Genomic DNA, 17378 nt, shown 5'->3' with positions numbered 1-17378 from the left:
GTGGTTGGCCCCAGTTGACGTCATCTAGATTGTCGGTAAAAAGCGATAATAATATTTTTATTTATTTATATTTTTTTTGTTTTCTTAAGTCCCTGATAGTATTATTATTTGATTGATCCTTAATATTTTATATATATATTCCCACAGGTTTTTACATATAAGAAAGTGAAAAATATTCATGTTTTTTGCATGAATCTCTCCCTCGCAAAAAAAAAAAATCCAGTATATCATTGTTTAGAGCAATAAACTAGACAATTTACTTAAATTGTTTTATATTAATGGTTGGAGCTAATATTACTGTTAATTTTTATGCGAATAATACTTTACAATGTATTTCTTACATTGAATGTTTTTTTTTAGATTGAGCATGAACCTCCTCCTGGAAAAAAAGTTCCAAAAAATAAGCATCCTATATTGTTCTTTGGAACATATGAAACGTAAGTAAAAAATTGTTGTTTTTTTTTTTTTTTTAAAGAATTTTATAAGAAAATCTATTGATATTTTGTGACACTGTTTTCAGAATTGGAAAAAAAAAAAAAAGTTCGGGAGGTAACTAGAGGGAGTAATACTCTTGATCTAATTACCAGTAGGGATTATTCATGCATTAAGATCTGCAGATACAGGAACCACTAGGTGGCAGTGATCACAGTGTTCTGAAGTGGGATTTACTCAGAGGTAACTACCATCAGGGGTAATGGGAAGGGTTTTTGCTTTCGTAAAAGTGACTATGGTGGTCTGAGACAGTATTTAAATTCTATATGGTGGGACCAACTGATGATGTTCCCAACAGCAAATTCAGAATGGGAAGCATTCAAAGAATTAATCTTGGAAGCTACTAGGTTTTTTAGACCTAAATGGATGTCAGATGAACTAATTAGACCTGTGGCAGAGAAGAAAAATGCATGGGATACATATAAATTAGCAGGTGAAAAAGAAGCCTATGATAGATATAAGCTAGTCTGTAACCAAGTCACAAAGGAAGTTAGGCAGGCAAAGGCAAATTACGAGAAATCTTTGGCAAAGGATGCAAAGAAAAACAGCAAAGAATTCTTTACTTATGTAAACTCTAGAACCGTGGTGGCGAACCTATGACACGTGGGTCAGTATCTGACCCACGAAGGCTTTGCAAGTAACCCACGCGCACGCGTTTATTGTAATATTGGCCTACTTTTTTTAATTATAACAAAGAGAAAAGATAATCGAAAATATTAAACAATTATAAAATATAAATATATAATGTCAGATTTATAAAAAAAAAATAAATAAAAATAAAATGTATAAATAAAAAATAACAAAAATCCAAGTGGAATGTGCTCTATTGTATTAAACTATGGGTGTGGGTGACTCATGACAAACTTGGCGCGATTTGTCGTTGCATTGAAGAACGGATGCGTATCGGGCTAGTACAAAGTTACCAGCTCGCAGTATTGGGCTAAGAGGCAGACTTGACATACACGTCTAGAAGTGTTAATAATAAATTGATTATAACTTAATTTTTCTATTGTCAAATTTTCTCATCTACATAACCGATGTAAGTATATTAAGTGGGCCTACGTTTATAAAAGTTCATCTAAAATTATTGCATCCTACATATATAATATGTATGTAGGTTATAAAAATATATATATTTTTTTGCAGGCGTAGCCCTGAACTATGTCAGTGGTTAAAAAAATGAAAACTAAAGGTACAAGCTCCAGGCCATATCAAACAGAATGGTTTGATAAATATCGTGTGATTGAAAAGAATAAAACAACTGTGTGTGTTATTTGTAACGAAAAAGTCACCTCTTGTACATTCAATGTAAAAAGACAATTTTAAAAAGTTGCATCCAAATCTCGGCTTCTCAACAGACGAAGAAAGGAGAGAATATTTTTTACAAAAGAAAAAACAGAATTATTCACAAACAAGTGTTTTAAAAACTTTTTTTGACTCCGAAAAATAACATTACAGCTGCTAGTTTTCAAGTAGCCCATTGCATTGCTCGCCAGGGGAAACCTCTTTCAGAAGGAGAGTTTGTAAAACAAGCATTTTTAGGATGTGATGCTACTCTGTTTTCAGATTTTAAAGAAAAAGACTCGATTATAAAGCGTATAAATGAGTTGCCAATAAGTCGCAATACTATTAAAGATCGAGTAATAGAATTAGAAAGAAATTTCTTCTCAAATACATAACGACTTAGTCTGTAGAAATGTATTCGATTGCTTTAGATGAAAGTACTGATGTAAATGGTTATGCACAACTAGCAGTTTTTGCTCTATATAATGTAGGCAATGAAAGAAAGAATGAAATTAATAAAACTGATAACATTGAAAAGAAGGTGTACCGGTCTTGATATTTTTAAAGAATTTGATAATGCATTTAAAAAAATGGAAATTGACCTACAAATAATTGTTTCTATAACAACAGACGGCGCTCCCAATATGGTGAGAAAAATATTGGTTTTATTCAGCAGCTTAAGCAAAATATTAGACATTCTCTGATAGAATTTCATTGTATAATACGCCAGCAAGTTCTATGTGCGAAGCAAGGTTTAAAAACATTTTCTAATGTAATGCCAGTTGTAATTAAAGTTATTAACTTTATAAATGCAAGAGGTCTTAATAAACGAGAATTTGCACAATTATTAGAGGAAATTGAGTGCCAGTATTCTGGGATTTTGACATACAACAATGTTCGATGGCTCAGTTGCGGCCAAGTTCTTAATCGGTTTGTCATTTTATTAGACGAAATAAAGCTCTTTTTGAATGAAAAAAATAGTTATGACGAATTTTCAAATATAGATTGGCTAAATGATTTAATGTTCTTATGTGATATCACTCAGCATTTCAATGAACTGAATAAAAAACTTCAGGGACATGGACAAATTGCATTAATGATGTTTGAAAATATCAAAATATTTATGAAAAAACTTGACATCTTTACTAAAGATTTGGAAATGAGCACCATGGAATATTTTCCTCAATTACAAAAACATTTTCAAAACACTAAAGATTTTGAAAATTTTCTTGACATTCAAGAAAATGCAATTAAAAAATATTTAACCATTTTGCAAGAAATAAAACAAGCTTTCCATGAGATATAATCAATTTAAAAGTTTGGAAAATACATTTCGCTTTATTTTATGCCCACATAAAGCAGAGTACGATACAATGCAGCTAAACAATTTTATGTGGCTATGTATCACTAACTTAGAAATGGAATTAACTGAATTCCAAAGCAGCATAGTGTGGGAAAATAAATTTGAAAACATTTTCGAAGTAGAAGGGAAAATTTCAGAAAGTAATGCTGATAGGCCTAATGAAGATCCCACACTAAAAGTTGAAAATATTATATTAAACTCATGGTATTCTTTACCGAACAATTGTTTTCCTCAATGAATTTTGTTAAATCTTCCAACAGGAATAAACTTGGAAATGAATTGACTGCAAAATGTATTAAAGTAATGAACACGAAGTATGTACCTAATATTAAGAAACTGTCTGAAAGTAAGCAACAACAAATTTCACATTAAATATACTTTTATCAACTTTATTACACGTACTGTATCTGTAATTATGTTAATTATTAATGAAGAATATTTCAAAATAAAAGCGTTTTCTTTTATTCCTTGCTCATTCAAATACTTTGTGCAGAGGCAATACTGGTCATGACGTCACCTGGTGCGGTACAAGGTATAAAATCAAGCTTCGATATTTACTTTTTTTTTTAGCTCTTCGCTTGCAAAAGTTAAAGTTATAAATCAAAAAGGAAACTAAAACCTTTTTTGGATTATTTCAAAAGTGAGAACCAAAAAGATTCAATGTAACTTTATCTCTTAACAAAAGTTTTGATGTTTCCAAATAATTGGCGCCCTTTTTACCCCCCCCCCCCCCTTTCTAATTGAGGCCACTAACTTAGACTCACGGGCTAGTATTTAAAAAAGAAATAAAAAAAATTGACCTACTCTTCAAAAAGGTTTGCCATCACTGCTCTAGAAGGAAGGGGATGAATCAGATTGGTCCACTTGATATCTATGGTTCAACTGTTGATGATCCTGCTCAGGTAGCTAACACACTTAATGAGTATTTTGCATCTACATTCACACATTAGGAGTTACTCAGGGAGGGGATTGCCAGAGGTGTATTAAACTCTGGCAGTAAGTTAGATAATTTTGTAATAACTGAGAGTAAAATGGAGGAGAAATTGTTGAAGATAAACATAAGAAAGGCACCTGGGGTGGATGGAATCTATCCAGTTATATTATAGGAGGCAGCAAAGGAAGTAAGCAAACCCTTAGCCATAATTATGAGAGCTTCCCTGGACTCAGGGGAGGTACCCATGGACTGGAGATGTATAAATATGATCCCAATCCACAAAGGAGGATCAAAGGGAGACACATGTAATTACAGACCTGTTAGTTTAACTTCTGTTCCAGGGAACTTAATAGCGGCACTGGTTAAAAAAGCATTGCAGGATCATCTAGACAAGACTTCAGTTATATAGCTCAGCTGCAGCATGGGTTTGTTAATGGGAAGTCTTGTCTGACCAATTTGATTGGATACTATGATGTAGTCACAAAGGAACTGGATGCAAAGAATAATTTTGATATCATATGTTTGGATCTTAGTAAGGCTTTTGATACTGTTGCACGTGGAAGATTGCTGCTATGGATAAAGGGATGGTTGAGTGGGAGAAGACATAATCAATGGACACTGCTCTTCGTGGATTATTGTTATTAGTGGAGTCCCCCAGGGTTCAGTGTTGTGTCCATTGTTGTTTTCTGTATTCATTAATGATGTTTATGATGGTATATCAGGCGTAATGTCCAAGTTTGCAGACAATATGAAGATCGGCAGGGTCATTAATGACAGTATACTGCTGCAACAGGATCTAGAAAAGTTGGGCAGATGGGCTGAGGTGTAGCAATTGAAGTTTAACGTTGACAAATGTAAAGTACTGTAATGTAAAGAAAAATTCCTGTATATCGTTGAAAAGACACAATAGTATATTCTTTCAGACTGTCTGCAAGAGTAGCTTATTGTGTCTTCAGTGATATACAGAAATTTTTTTCTAGCAGGGATAAGTTGGTTATCCCCTTTATAAGGCAATGGTCAGGCCACACCTTGAGTACTGTATACAGTTCTGGAGGCCTTAATTTTAAAAGATTTAGAGCTGTTGGAACGAGTACAGAGAAGGGCAGCAAGATTAGTGAATGGAACAAAGTGTTTCCGAGACTAGGCACCTGCGAAGTGATCTGATTGTGAGGTGTATAAAGCCTTGAATGGTTTGAGCATGCTCAATGCTGATGGGATTTTTCCTCTGCTCAGAATAATTGCCTGAGAGGGTATAAATTCAAATTGAGGAAAGATAGTTGTGCGGAAGTTTGCCTTTAGCCACAAACTTCCATCTGTCGTAGAAGTTGGTAGCCTAAACAGATTTAAGGCAGAACTAGACAAACATTTGGAGCGAGTGGATGGGTGAAATGAGAAGTGTGTGTGTGTGTGTGTTTTTTTTTTTTTTTTTTCCCCTCCTCTCTTTGGCAGATGCTATATAAGCTTTCTTTATTGCATCATGTGCCCTTGCTAATGCTAATCACTCCTCCTCCTGCATTCCAGAAGACAGGTGCAATGACTGTCCCAATTGAATTTTGTACTCAACTTCCTAAGAGTGGGAGAAGAGGGATTCTTCTTTTGTTTTAGGATCAAAGTGGTATACCCACATTTCTTCCTTAGTGACATATTGCCTCCAAAACTGAGCTTAATTAGCTTAAATGCTACAGATTTTTATAACAGCGCCTCTCTTTTCCATTTTTGATCTGCATTCAGTGCACCACTTGGAAGAAACCTTAATTTCCAAAAATTTTACCACAGTATCTTGAGCTCACTCATAGGAGATGGTGAATGTTATCTCAGTGTGCTTTGATGCTATTCTGTGATCTTGCATCAGGTCATGGGTGGCATCCACATTTGCCTGTGTTGATGTAGTAACAAGCCTCCCACTGCAGAAGCCGACCGGGCTAGCCGAGTGGGTAAAGTACCTGTCCGGCAACCCAAAGGTCGCGGGTTCGATTCCCGCCTCGGGCTTGGATCAAAGTACTGCAAAAACCTTGGGAGGTGCAATATGGCCACAGAAGCCAATGCGCCAACAACTACCAAACCCACTGCAGATTGCATCTTTAACATTGTCTTGTTCATGCTTAAATTCTGAAACCCAGTTTTTGACTGAAGTGTATGGAGGACACGATTCCCCCTAATGTTTGCTGCATATCTTCATGGATTTATTTTGGTGACATTCCCTTTAAATGAAGGTACTCAATGACTGCATGGTGCTTGATTCCCTCAACAGTTTCTGTCTTCATTCACCTTCAATGCTCTGTAAAGGAGCAAGTGTATAGGATGATTATTGACCTGAAATTTTCTGTGAACACACAAGAAGAGGCCCAGCACAGTTGGCAGTATTGTATTTCACAAAAGCCTTCTGTGATCTATATTGGGCTAAAACTTCTGACCTCCACCCCATTATGCTTAATTAAGACAAAAACATGGAATGGTAAGCCACAGTGTGGGCTGCATTTCTTTATTTATATATATATTTATTTTTTTTTTTTAGTCTTGGTATATATAATATGTATAATCATACTCTCTAAATTTTTGAATTTAATTAGATGGTGGTGAGTTTAATGAAAAAGTGCATAGACAGGTAGAATGGGCCGGTGTCTTATAATGGAGTTGAACCTTTCAGATATTGACTGGCACTTGTGGTCACATAGAGTAACAGAAATTTTCTGAATTTATTGGATGAATGTTTTCTACAGCATCATATTAGAGAGGTGACAAGAGAAAGCAATATTCTTGATCTGATTATCAGCAGTGATTCATTGTGCATTAAGAAGATCCAGATAAAGGAACCACCAGATGGCAATAATCATAATGTATTGATGTGGGAATTACTTAAAGATATATATACTGTCAGGGATACAGAAGTGAATTTCCTTTCATAAAGGTGCCTGTAATGGTCTTAGACAGTTTTTAAATTTCTTTCAGCAGGACCAACTGACGGTGTTACAGAGTGCAAATTCTAAATGGGGGCATTCATGGAAGTAAGCATAGATGCTACTAAACTTTTTATATAAGCTTAGAGATGTGGTTCATGGATTAGACCTAAATACATTTCAGACGGACAGATGAGACTACTGGCAGAGAAGAAATATGCATAGCATGATTATAAATTAGCAAGGGAGACATGGAACCATGCGACTAAGTGGGCTAGGCAAGCTGAGGCAAGTTATGAGAAGTCTTTGGATAAGAATACAAAGAAAAGTAGCAAAGAGTTCTCTTAATTAACACTAGAGAAAAGGGATGAACAGCATTGGCCCACTAGATGTGAATGGCATGACTATTGATGATCCTGTTCAGGTTGCTGCCAAAATAAATATTTTGTATTTATGTTTGAACACACATGAAGAAGATTTTAGGGCTAGGAACACCAGAAATGCACCAAGTTATAATTGGGAGTTATACAATTTTGTTCTAGCTTTGGATAAATTAGTGAAGCTGAAAGTAAATAAAACCTGGACTAATGGATCTATTCAGTTATAATAAAAGAAGTAGCAAACCCTTTGCCATACTTATGGTGTATCCTTGGATTCAGGGGAGTGGGAGTTTTTTGGGGGGTTGTCACAGCATGTGTTTAAGTGTGGGGGTGAATCCTCTCTCACCAGTTGGACTATCTACTGTGCTGCAGTAACAAATTAACTGAACCCGTATCATATTTAGATTTCAGTAAAATTTTTGACACTGTTCTACAAATTTGAGTTAGTGTCGCATTCGAGTGGCAGACTCGATTATAAAGTGTATAAATGAGTTACCAATAAGTCGCAATACTATTAAAGATCGAGTAATAGAATTAGAAAGAAATATTTCTTCTCAAATACATAACGACTTAAAGTCTGTAGAAATGTATAAGTGTATAGTTATAAGTGGACAGTGCTCTTCTTGAACTAATGTTGTTAGGCAGTCCATTAGGATTCAGTGTTAGATCCCTTACTGTGTTTGCAGTATTTATTACCAATATTAATGAAGGCATGTCAAGCTTATTGTCTAAGTTTGAAGATGATACAAAGGTGACATGGTGGTTAATGACAGGGATTGAGATATATCCAGGTCTACTGCAGCAAGACCTGGATATATTAGGCAGTTGGGCTGAAAAGTGCCAGTTTAGGTTTAATGTTGTTAAATGCAAGGTACAGTAGTGCCTCGCAATTCGTCAGTTGGATTTCGCGGGCCGACGCAAATGCTACATGATATGCACAATAGAATTCTTTGCTGGACTACATAGCTGAGTTTAATGTTACTAAATAGTGACGGTTGCTTCATACATTTTAACCAATGGTATTAAAGGGCGAGAGTAACATTTAACCAATGATATCTAAAGCGGGAATAGATCCTACAATCGTTCAGCTACGTTAGCCGCCCTCAAAGATAGCTACAGGTATGCCGTCAGTTCTTCCTCAGTTATGAGACAACATTTTCTCGTTATTAATCGTAGTCTGAGTTCATGTTTGCTTGAGTTGTTTGTGCTAATTTATAATGCTGCATTTCTCATAAAGTTAAAAAATTTTTTGCTTTGGCAGTTATTTATTTTTGAGTGAAATTTGATAATGGGTCCAAAGAGAAGTGAACCGTGGAATAATTCAGGAAAGAAACACACTTGGTTGAGCACAGAAAAGAAGAAAGAAATTATAGATAAGGTGCAGAAAGGTAGAACAGTTACAGATGTAGCTCAAGAGTATGGCATCCCTCAACTGTGGCAATTTTTTGGCAACAAAGAGACAAAATTATAGGTGCTAGGGTGTTTGCTGGAGCAATGAAAATTTCTGACAGAAATAGATCATTTAATCAATGAAGAAATGGGAAAGCTGCTTCTTACCTGGATTACAGAAAGACAGATGAAAGGAGATCCAGTAACTCGGGCAATGATCTGTGAGAAGGCTAGGTTAATTTTTGAAGAATTGCAGAAGAAAATTCAAGGCAAGTCATGGGTGGTTTCACAGATTCAAAGGTAGAACAGGTATCCATAGTGTTCTCAGACATGGGGAAGCAGCTAGTACAGATAAAAAGGCTGCAGAAGAGTTTGTGAAAAAAGTTGAAGATTTAATCATGAAGGAAGGCTACTTGCCGTAGCAAATTTTTAACGGGGATGAAACTGGGTTATTTTGGAAGCGCTTACCAAATCGAACATACATCATGCAAGAAGAAGTGACACTCCCAAGACATAAGCCTATGAAAGATAGGCTTACCTTGTTATTGGCAGCAAATGCAAACGGAGACTTTAAAGTAAAGCCACTTCTCGTTTACCACTCTAAAAATCCTCTCTGCTTTGGGAAGAAAATCATAAAGTCCAAACTGCCAGTGATGTGGAGATCCAATGCAAAAGCCTGGGTAGACCAGAAAGTCTTCAAAGATTGTATTTTTGAGGAGTTTGTCCCGAGCGTAAAAAAAATTCCTCATTGACAACAATTTACCTTTGAAAGCACTGCTGATTCTTGACAATGTTAGTGCCCACCCCCAAGACTTGGCGAACTTTCTTGAAATTGACTGATTTCATCAAAATCCAGTTTTTGCCTCCAAACACCACATCACTGATTCAACCCAACCATTCAAGAAGTAATTGCCTGTTTTAAAAAACTTTACACCAAGGCTTTGTTTTCACAGCTTTTCGACGTGACTCATTCTTCTGATAAGACACTGAGGGAGTTCTGAAAGACTGAGTTCAATATTCTTCATGCCATTTCCTTTATTAAAACTGCCTGAGAGCGGGTGACACAGAGGACCCTTTGTGCATCATGGAAGAAACTCATTCCTTCCTTTTTTCAGGATGACAACAGTGCAGTCCAAGCTGCTGTAGAATCAGAGGCAGCTGCAGCCATGTGAGAAATCATTTCGACAGCAGAGAACCTCGACATAGAAGTTGATGAGGCTGATGTAGAAGAGCTTGTGGAGGATCACGATGACGAACTAACCGTGGAAGAACTCAAAACACTCAGCGAACAGGAAGCAAAAGAGAGAGAAAAGGAATTTCACGCGAAGAAGAAGACAGAGGAAAGGGGCCGATGCCAACAGTTGCCATTGAAGAAATTTTATTCCATTGGGAGAAGGTTCCCAAGGTCTGCTTGTTTAAAATGGCACCCCAACACTGCTGTTGTAACTAGAATGACAGACTTGTTTAACAACACTACTATGCATCACTTCAAGGCTATCTTGAAAAAGAGGGAGAGACAGTCCACCCTTGATCAATTCCCCATCCTCATTCAAGCCGAGAAGAGAAGGGGTAGAACAAGATAAATAAAAACATCCTTCCAACATCTAAGGCTCAATGAAATGTCTGTACTCATTATGTATTTTGTAATTTCGTTTGTTATATGGTAGAATATAGTAAAGTCAATAATATTGTGTATTTCTCTCTGACAACGAATTAATCAATTTGCCATAAACTTGGAAGATATTAACTGCAATTCGACAAATTCGCAGTTCAACTCTAATTCAGCGACGGATTACAGTCGAATTGCGAGACACCACTGTACCACTTATGAGTAGCAGTAATCCGAGACTAACATACTAATTAAGTGGTACCATACTCAAAGTGGTGGAGAATGTGGAAGAGACTTAGGGACAATTTAACAGTCCGATATGAATTTTTCTGAGCATTGCAGATGGGGGTGTTAGAAGAGCTAGTGTGGTTCTGTCAATGATACACAGGAACTTTGCCAGCAGGGAAAGGGAGGTGATTATCCAATTATATAAGGCAGTGGTCAGGCCACATCTTGATTACTGTATATAGGTCTGGAACCTTTATTTTAAGAAATGTGGATATTTTAGAATGGGTGCAGAGATGAACAACCAGATTAATTGAGAACGCAGAGGTATTCTTATCACAATAGAATGATTCTGCAAATTGCATCTTGGAAACTAGGCACTTATGAGGAGACCTGATTGAAGTATTTAATGCTTTAAATAGATTGAATAAAGTTAATGATGATGATAGTATTCTAACTCTTTCTCAGAAGACATGCTGAAATTTAAAATTTATATTTTTGGTATAACCATTTTCTTTTTTGTGTTAAGTATCTTTGTGACTTGTTGCTTTAAAGCAAATAAGTGTTCACAGAGCTATTCTTGGTGGTTTTTATTATGATAGTTTGGGTTTTCTTGGGGGAATGGGAGATGGGTGTTTCCTGAACTGTTCAAATATCCAGGTTTTGGTTATCTTCGTTGATTAAATTTTTGCAAGTACCTGTGCAAAGGAAAATTTAAACGTATTAGAGGGGATGAATGAGGTAGGGGTTTTTTTTTTTTTTTTTTCTCCTGCTGATGCTCCATAAGAATTAAATCATTTGCCAATACTACTACTAATAATAATCTAAAGAGGTTAGTAGTAGTAGCAGTGGCATTTGATGCAAGAAAGCAAGTGTATGAGCTTATGCAGCATCAGCCAAAAAAAAAAAAAATCACACCATTCCCTCCAAATGCCTGTCCAGTTCCTCCTTAAATTTATTCAACCTATCAACTTCCACAACGACAGATGGAAGTTTGTTCCAGCAATTAACCACCCGCTGGCTAAAGGCAAATTTCCGCACACCTATTCTACATCTGTCTTTTCTTAATTTGAATTTATGCACCCTTAGGTTCGTAATCTGAACAAGTGGAAGTATCCCATCAGAATTCAGCGTGCTCAACCCATTCAAGGCCTTATACACCTCAATCAGATCACCGCGCGGGTGCCTAGTCTCCAGCCACTGAAATTTGCAGAACTTAAGCCTCTTGGAAAGAGGATCCCTTCATTCCACTCACCAATCTTGTTCCCCTTCTCTGTACACGCTCAAGTAAATCTACATCCTTCCTAAAATGAGGCCTCCAGGCCTGTATGCAGTACTCAAGGTGTGGCCTGACCATTGCCTTATACAGAGGGATAATCACCTCCTTTTTCCTGCTAGCAAAATTCCTATATATCATTGACAAAACTCCATGACCTGCCCTGGCAGCCTGTCTGCATTGATCAGAAAACTTCATATCTGACTGCACAATTAGTCCCACGTCTTTTTCATTTTCTACCACCTTAAGTGTAGTACCACACAGTTGGTACATTTCTCTGAGGTTACTTCTACCCATATGCAGTACTTTGCATTTGTCAAGGTTAAACTTCAGTTACCACTTCTTAGCCCATCTGCCCAAATTATCTAGATTCTGTTGCAGTAGCACACTGCCATTACTGTCATTAACAACCCTTGCCAACCTTTGTATCATCTGCAAACCTTGACATTAACCTTGATATACTTTCATCAATATCATTGATAAATATACAAAACAGTGGACCTAACACCGAACCCTGTGGGACTCCACTAATAACATTAGTCCAAGAAGAGCAGCACCCATTGATTACCACCCTCTGTCTTCTCGCACTTAACCATCCTTTTATCCATTGTAGCAACTTACCCTTAATACCATTCTGCTCCAATTTGTACAATAGTCTTCCATGCACAACAGTGTCAAAAGCTTTTCTGAAATCCAAATATATGATATCAAAATTATTTTTTGCATCCAGTTCCTTTGTAACCACATCATAATATCCTATCAAATTTGTCAGACAAGACTTTCCCTTAACAAACCCATGCTGTGTCTGAATTATTGCTGCAGTCTTGTCTAGATGATCCTGCAATGCATCTTTAACCAGTGACTCCATTATTTTTCCCGGAACAGAAGTTAAACTAACTTGTCTGTAATTACTCGTGTCACCCTTCGATCCCCCTTTGTGAATTGGGGATACATTTGCACATCTCCAGTCCTTGGGAACCTCCCCTGAGTCCAATTATAGCTAAGGGTTTGCTTAGTTGCTTTGCTGCCTCCTTTAATATAACTGGATAGATCCCATCCACCCCAGGTGCTTTTCTTACAACAACTTCAACAATTTCTCCTCCACTTTGCTCTCAGTTATTACAAAATCATTAAGTAAAGTAAAGTGCAGCCATTATCAACCCACTGCAGGATGGAAGCCTCCTCAACAATTCATGCTGAGGGAAAATGGACCGTAATCTGCCACGCTGGTCCAGTGCGCGTTGGCAGATCGACCGTATTCAGCAGTCAGGGGCTCAAACCCCGGTCTACTCAAAGAGCGTGTGCTATTGCACTCCCGCTCCTGCCCACTCGGCTATCCTGGTACAATTTGATAAACTTCTGCCATTTTCAAACCTTAATTCCTCATGTGTGAATGTAGATGCAAAATACTCATTCAGTTTGTTTGCTATCTGAGCAGGATCATCAACAGTCAAACCCTCGATGGCAAGTAGACCAATCAGATTTATCCCCTTCTTTTTAGAGTTTATATAAGTAAAGAAATCCTTGCTTGTTATTCTTAGCATCTTTTGCCAAGGATTTCTTGTAATCTGCCATAGGCTTCTGAGTCGCTTGATAATTTATATGCATCCCATGCATTTTTCTTCTCTGTCACGAGTCTCATTAGTTCATTAGATAACCATTTAGGCCTAAACCTTGAACAATATTTCTTAATAGGTATGAAAATTTTAGTAGCTTCCACGATTAATTCCTTGAATGCTTCCCACTTAGAATTTACTGTTGGTAACATCGTCAGTTTATCCCACTGTACAGAATTTAAAAACTGTCGGAGACCACTGTACTCACCTTTATGGAAGCAAAAACCCTTTCCTTTACCCCTGATGGTAATTAAATCTTTAAGTAAATCCCACATCAGTACACTGTGATCACTGCTGATAATCAGATCGAGAGAGAGAGAGATTGAGATTTAACTCTTCAAAGAAAAGAACATCTGAATTGTAAAGTCCAGTGAAAGCAAATCCACAAAGAAAAATCGTAGGTGTGTGTGCTAATGTTTGAAAGCAGATTGTACTGGTAAACAATGCTATTGGTTTTATTTTGATCTAAAATGTGAAATTAAAATTTCAAATCCAAAGTCCAGATCTTAAAAATCTGCTGTTTTCCTACTGCTTACATTTAACGGATCTGCAGTTTTTCACAAGTCAGTAGTTGGCAGGTAGACTTGCAGAACAATCAAGAAGAGTTCGAAATATGTTTTAGTTTTATTTATTTTAAATATTAAGTGACAGGCTTTGTAATGAAAACTTCAGTAAGTTGCTAGTGATAGTGTAGGTTGTATAGAGAAGAAATTCTCCCCATTTAGTAATTGTTGAAATTTTAAGTGAGAAATAACAGTATGCATTTGTGGCCTATTGTTCTCCACGTGTCATAAGAGATTTTGCATGTGTGATATTTAGCCACAAATATTAGTTTTAAGGGACTTGCCGACAGTTCATCATGAGTTGTCAGTGATCTGTGCGATAGTCCCATACATTTTTCATTTAAGATTAATATGAGACTGGTATTGTATTATTCTTTTTTTTTTTTTTTTTTTTTTTAAATGTGTGTTTTTAACTATTCAGAGCAGTCCTTGGTCCAAAGGATCTCTATCCTTATGAACTCTACAAGCAGAAGTTTGGTAAGCAGCAAAAAAGGAAATTCTTTAATGAAGGTCTCTGGGAAATCGAAAACAACCCAACTGTCAATCCACCAAATCAATTGGTAAGTACACATTTTAGTTAGAGCCTCAAGCCAATTTTCTGGCAAAAAACTGAAATAGATGAATTCTAATTTATGCATTGTTTCAGATTAAATAAAAAATAAATATATAACTAGTTGCATTCAGTTTTTTAAAAGTTCTGATGTTCATTTTTATGATGGCATAAGCAGCAAGTATAAGAATTAATTTCTTCGCCATGTCTGAAAGCATTAAAGAGCTGTTTTCAGACTTGTGGAGTAACATAAAAAAAAAAAAGAAAAAGAATTCAACAAACAAATTGCTTTATTTAACCCAGAAGAGAGGAATAGGAATGTACATGAGTGAATATAATGTGCCTAGAGCTGTAGCTTGTTTAGTCTGTTTTAAAAATTCATATTATTCGATTTGTTTTATAAATTTTGAAATTAAGATTAATTAATTATTATGACTCCTTGTGCAGTGTTAGTAAACCCTTTGGTTTACTAGCACTGCAAAAAAGGGTAATAGTTGAACTCATCTGAATTTTATATTACTAATTAAACTAAAGAAATTTCAATATAATTGAAAGGTAAATTATTGCTAATGGTTGAACTCTTTGAGGAGTAACTTTTCTGAATTCACATGGGGGGGGGGGGGTATCTTCGTAGAATTTTTGAAAATTTGTAAAAATTAAAACATTGCAAGCTTTCATTTGTGATTCAGCATAGAACTATGATCAACTTTATAATTTCCTTCAGAGATTTGAACAATTTTGTCTATAAATGTAATATTGATGTGGTTGGATTCATGTTATTTCATGCTTTAATGATTTTGTTGCTACTTTGAGTAACATTATTCAAATTTTTGCACATTGTGTGATATCATATTATACAAACTGCAAATAACCACTAGGGGCACAACAGAAAGAAGAAGAAAGAACTTACAGAGATCATTAGAGTGGTAAAAATTCAGAAGGAAGCTTAACTAGAAGTTATTGACAAACAATTTAGAAAAAATAGCTTCCATAGGATTAAATAAAAGGTGTATTTTGAAAACTGCTGTTTTGTCATTGGAGGAGTTTTTTTTTTTTTTTTTTTTTTTTTTTTTTGGCTGAGTGTTTTTAACAAGCATGGCGTATATGCAAAGCATATGAGAAAACATTTCTAAGAAATTTCCAAATATGCCAGTACCACATTGGCATGCTGTTTTGAGTATTAATAGTAAAATTTTGTGAGACAAATGCTGTACATGATGCAGAATGTAGTGCAAGGGTGTCAAACTCATTTCATCTGTGGGCCATTTCCTGTATTAGTGTACCTCACGCAGGCTGCACACAACCTATAAACCTTACTGTTTCTAAGCCTAAAAATGCTTTTTAATTGCTCAGTTTTGTTGCTTGTTGCTGATTGATACTCACAACTGAGAATAATGAAATTCAAGTATTATTCCAGGTAATACAATATTTCAACAAGGGAATATACATGAAATTAGGTTATCTAGGCCTTTTTTGGCAGACACTTGACTCCGTTTGCTTGCAGCTATCTTCACGAGATTTGGAGTCAAAGATTGAGAAGACACAACCTTCATTATGGAAGAAAGGATTGGCGCCAGTTAGCTTTGATCTGTGGGCTGTTTTGTTAGCTTTCATATGCGAAAACAGTTGTTCACATAAATATGTAATTCCAAAGTAACGTAGAATTTGTGCAGCAAACCTTCTTGTCTCTGGGTATTTTTGCCCTAAATATGAGTAGATTTTTTGAGATTCCAACTTCTGTGTATTACTCTTTTAAAATTGAGTCATTCTGCAGATCAGTTAGTTTCGTTTGTGTGGAAATGGGAGCTGTCTCGACATTAAAAGAAAAAGGACCTGAGAAAGGGCTTCTTGGTGCTCCTTGAAATCTTAAGCACCTATTGAATTATCATAGTTTTGAAAAGGTATAACCTTGACTGATTTTTCAACTGTTCACACATAGAAAAGTAAGTCAGTACCCTCTTTTAATTGAAAATCAAAGCCATACAATCAACTTTTTTAAAAAACTAGCCGGTGCATGTCTGTTATCAACTGATCTTTCCATTGCAGCTTGATATTTAGATCGTTTAGGTCAGTGGCACACAAACTTATTTTGCTCACAACCCCCTTTATTAAGTATAAAATTAACACGACCCCTCAGTGTACACCCCCAAGGGAGGATGACAAGATTTTCAGAGAAGAAAAGTGGCATTTTATAAATTATGGAGTAGAAAATTGAGTATTGAGAAAGGAATTAAAAAGATGTTTCCTGTTTTAATTGAATACAGCAAAAACAAATGAAATTCTTATTCTTCAATTAAGGTAACAAAACAATAAAAATGAACAATAACAAAACAATTAATGAGAAGGATGAGCTTGGATAACTGATAATATTTGATCTATGTTTGAAATTGCTAATCTCATGTCATCTGGAAAAGACAGCTATAAAAATACCTTGTTTTTATAGCTGTTAATTTTGAGAAACAAACCTCACATAAATATGTAGACCCAAAGGTAGCAGTGTTTGTATCGCCATTTTCGATAATTTTGGGTACTTGTCTTGAAGAGAAATCCAAATTTTTTTTGCAAGTAGTCTTGAAACGAGCACGTAATGCTTCATCAGATGACAGGTTGATAAGATCTTCCTTTTGCTCAATGGTAATTTCAGGGCATGAAGAAATTTCAGTTAGCATTGTTAGGTGGGTGGCAATGACATCTCTAAATTGTAAATTGTCAATATTATTGCTATTAACAAAATCAGAAAAACATGGGAATATTTCAGTATTATTTAGTTCAAATTCACTTTTCCAATGATTAAGTTTCT

The 17378-nt window shown here is 35.8% G+C and overlaps 1 protein-coding gene across 1 annotated transcript in view; it reads left to right on the top strand.

The window, feature by feature from the left end:
• LOC150081509 (uncharacterized) overlaps positions 1 to 17378 on the top strand; it is an 83746-nt gene that overhangs the window by 33175 nt on the left and 33193 nt on the right. Inside the window, exons 2-3 of the mRNA XM_090379349.1 lie at positions 361 to 437; positions 14450 to 14588. Coding sequence (XP_090235475.1) covers positions 361 to 437; positions 14450 to 14588 — 216 coding nt within the window. The remainder of the gene's footprint in view (positions 1 to 360; positions 438 to 14449; positions 14589 to 17378) is intronic.

Source organism: Mastigoproctus giganteus, chromosome 8 (assembly GCF_048544385.1).
Source record: "Mastigoproctus giganteus isolate SK-2022 chromosome 8, ASM4854438v1, whole genome shotgun sequence".
Classification (NCBI taxonomy): domain Eukaryota; kingdom Metazoa; phylum Arthropoda; class Arachnida; order Uropygi; family Thelyphonidae; genus Mastigoproctus; species Mastigoproctus giganteus.
The sequence above is the reverse complement of the archived record's forward strand: the minus strand, read 5'-3'. Positions and strand labels throughout refer to the sequence as shown.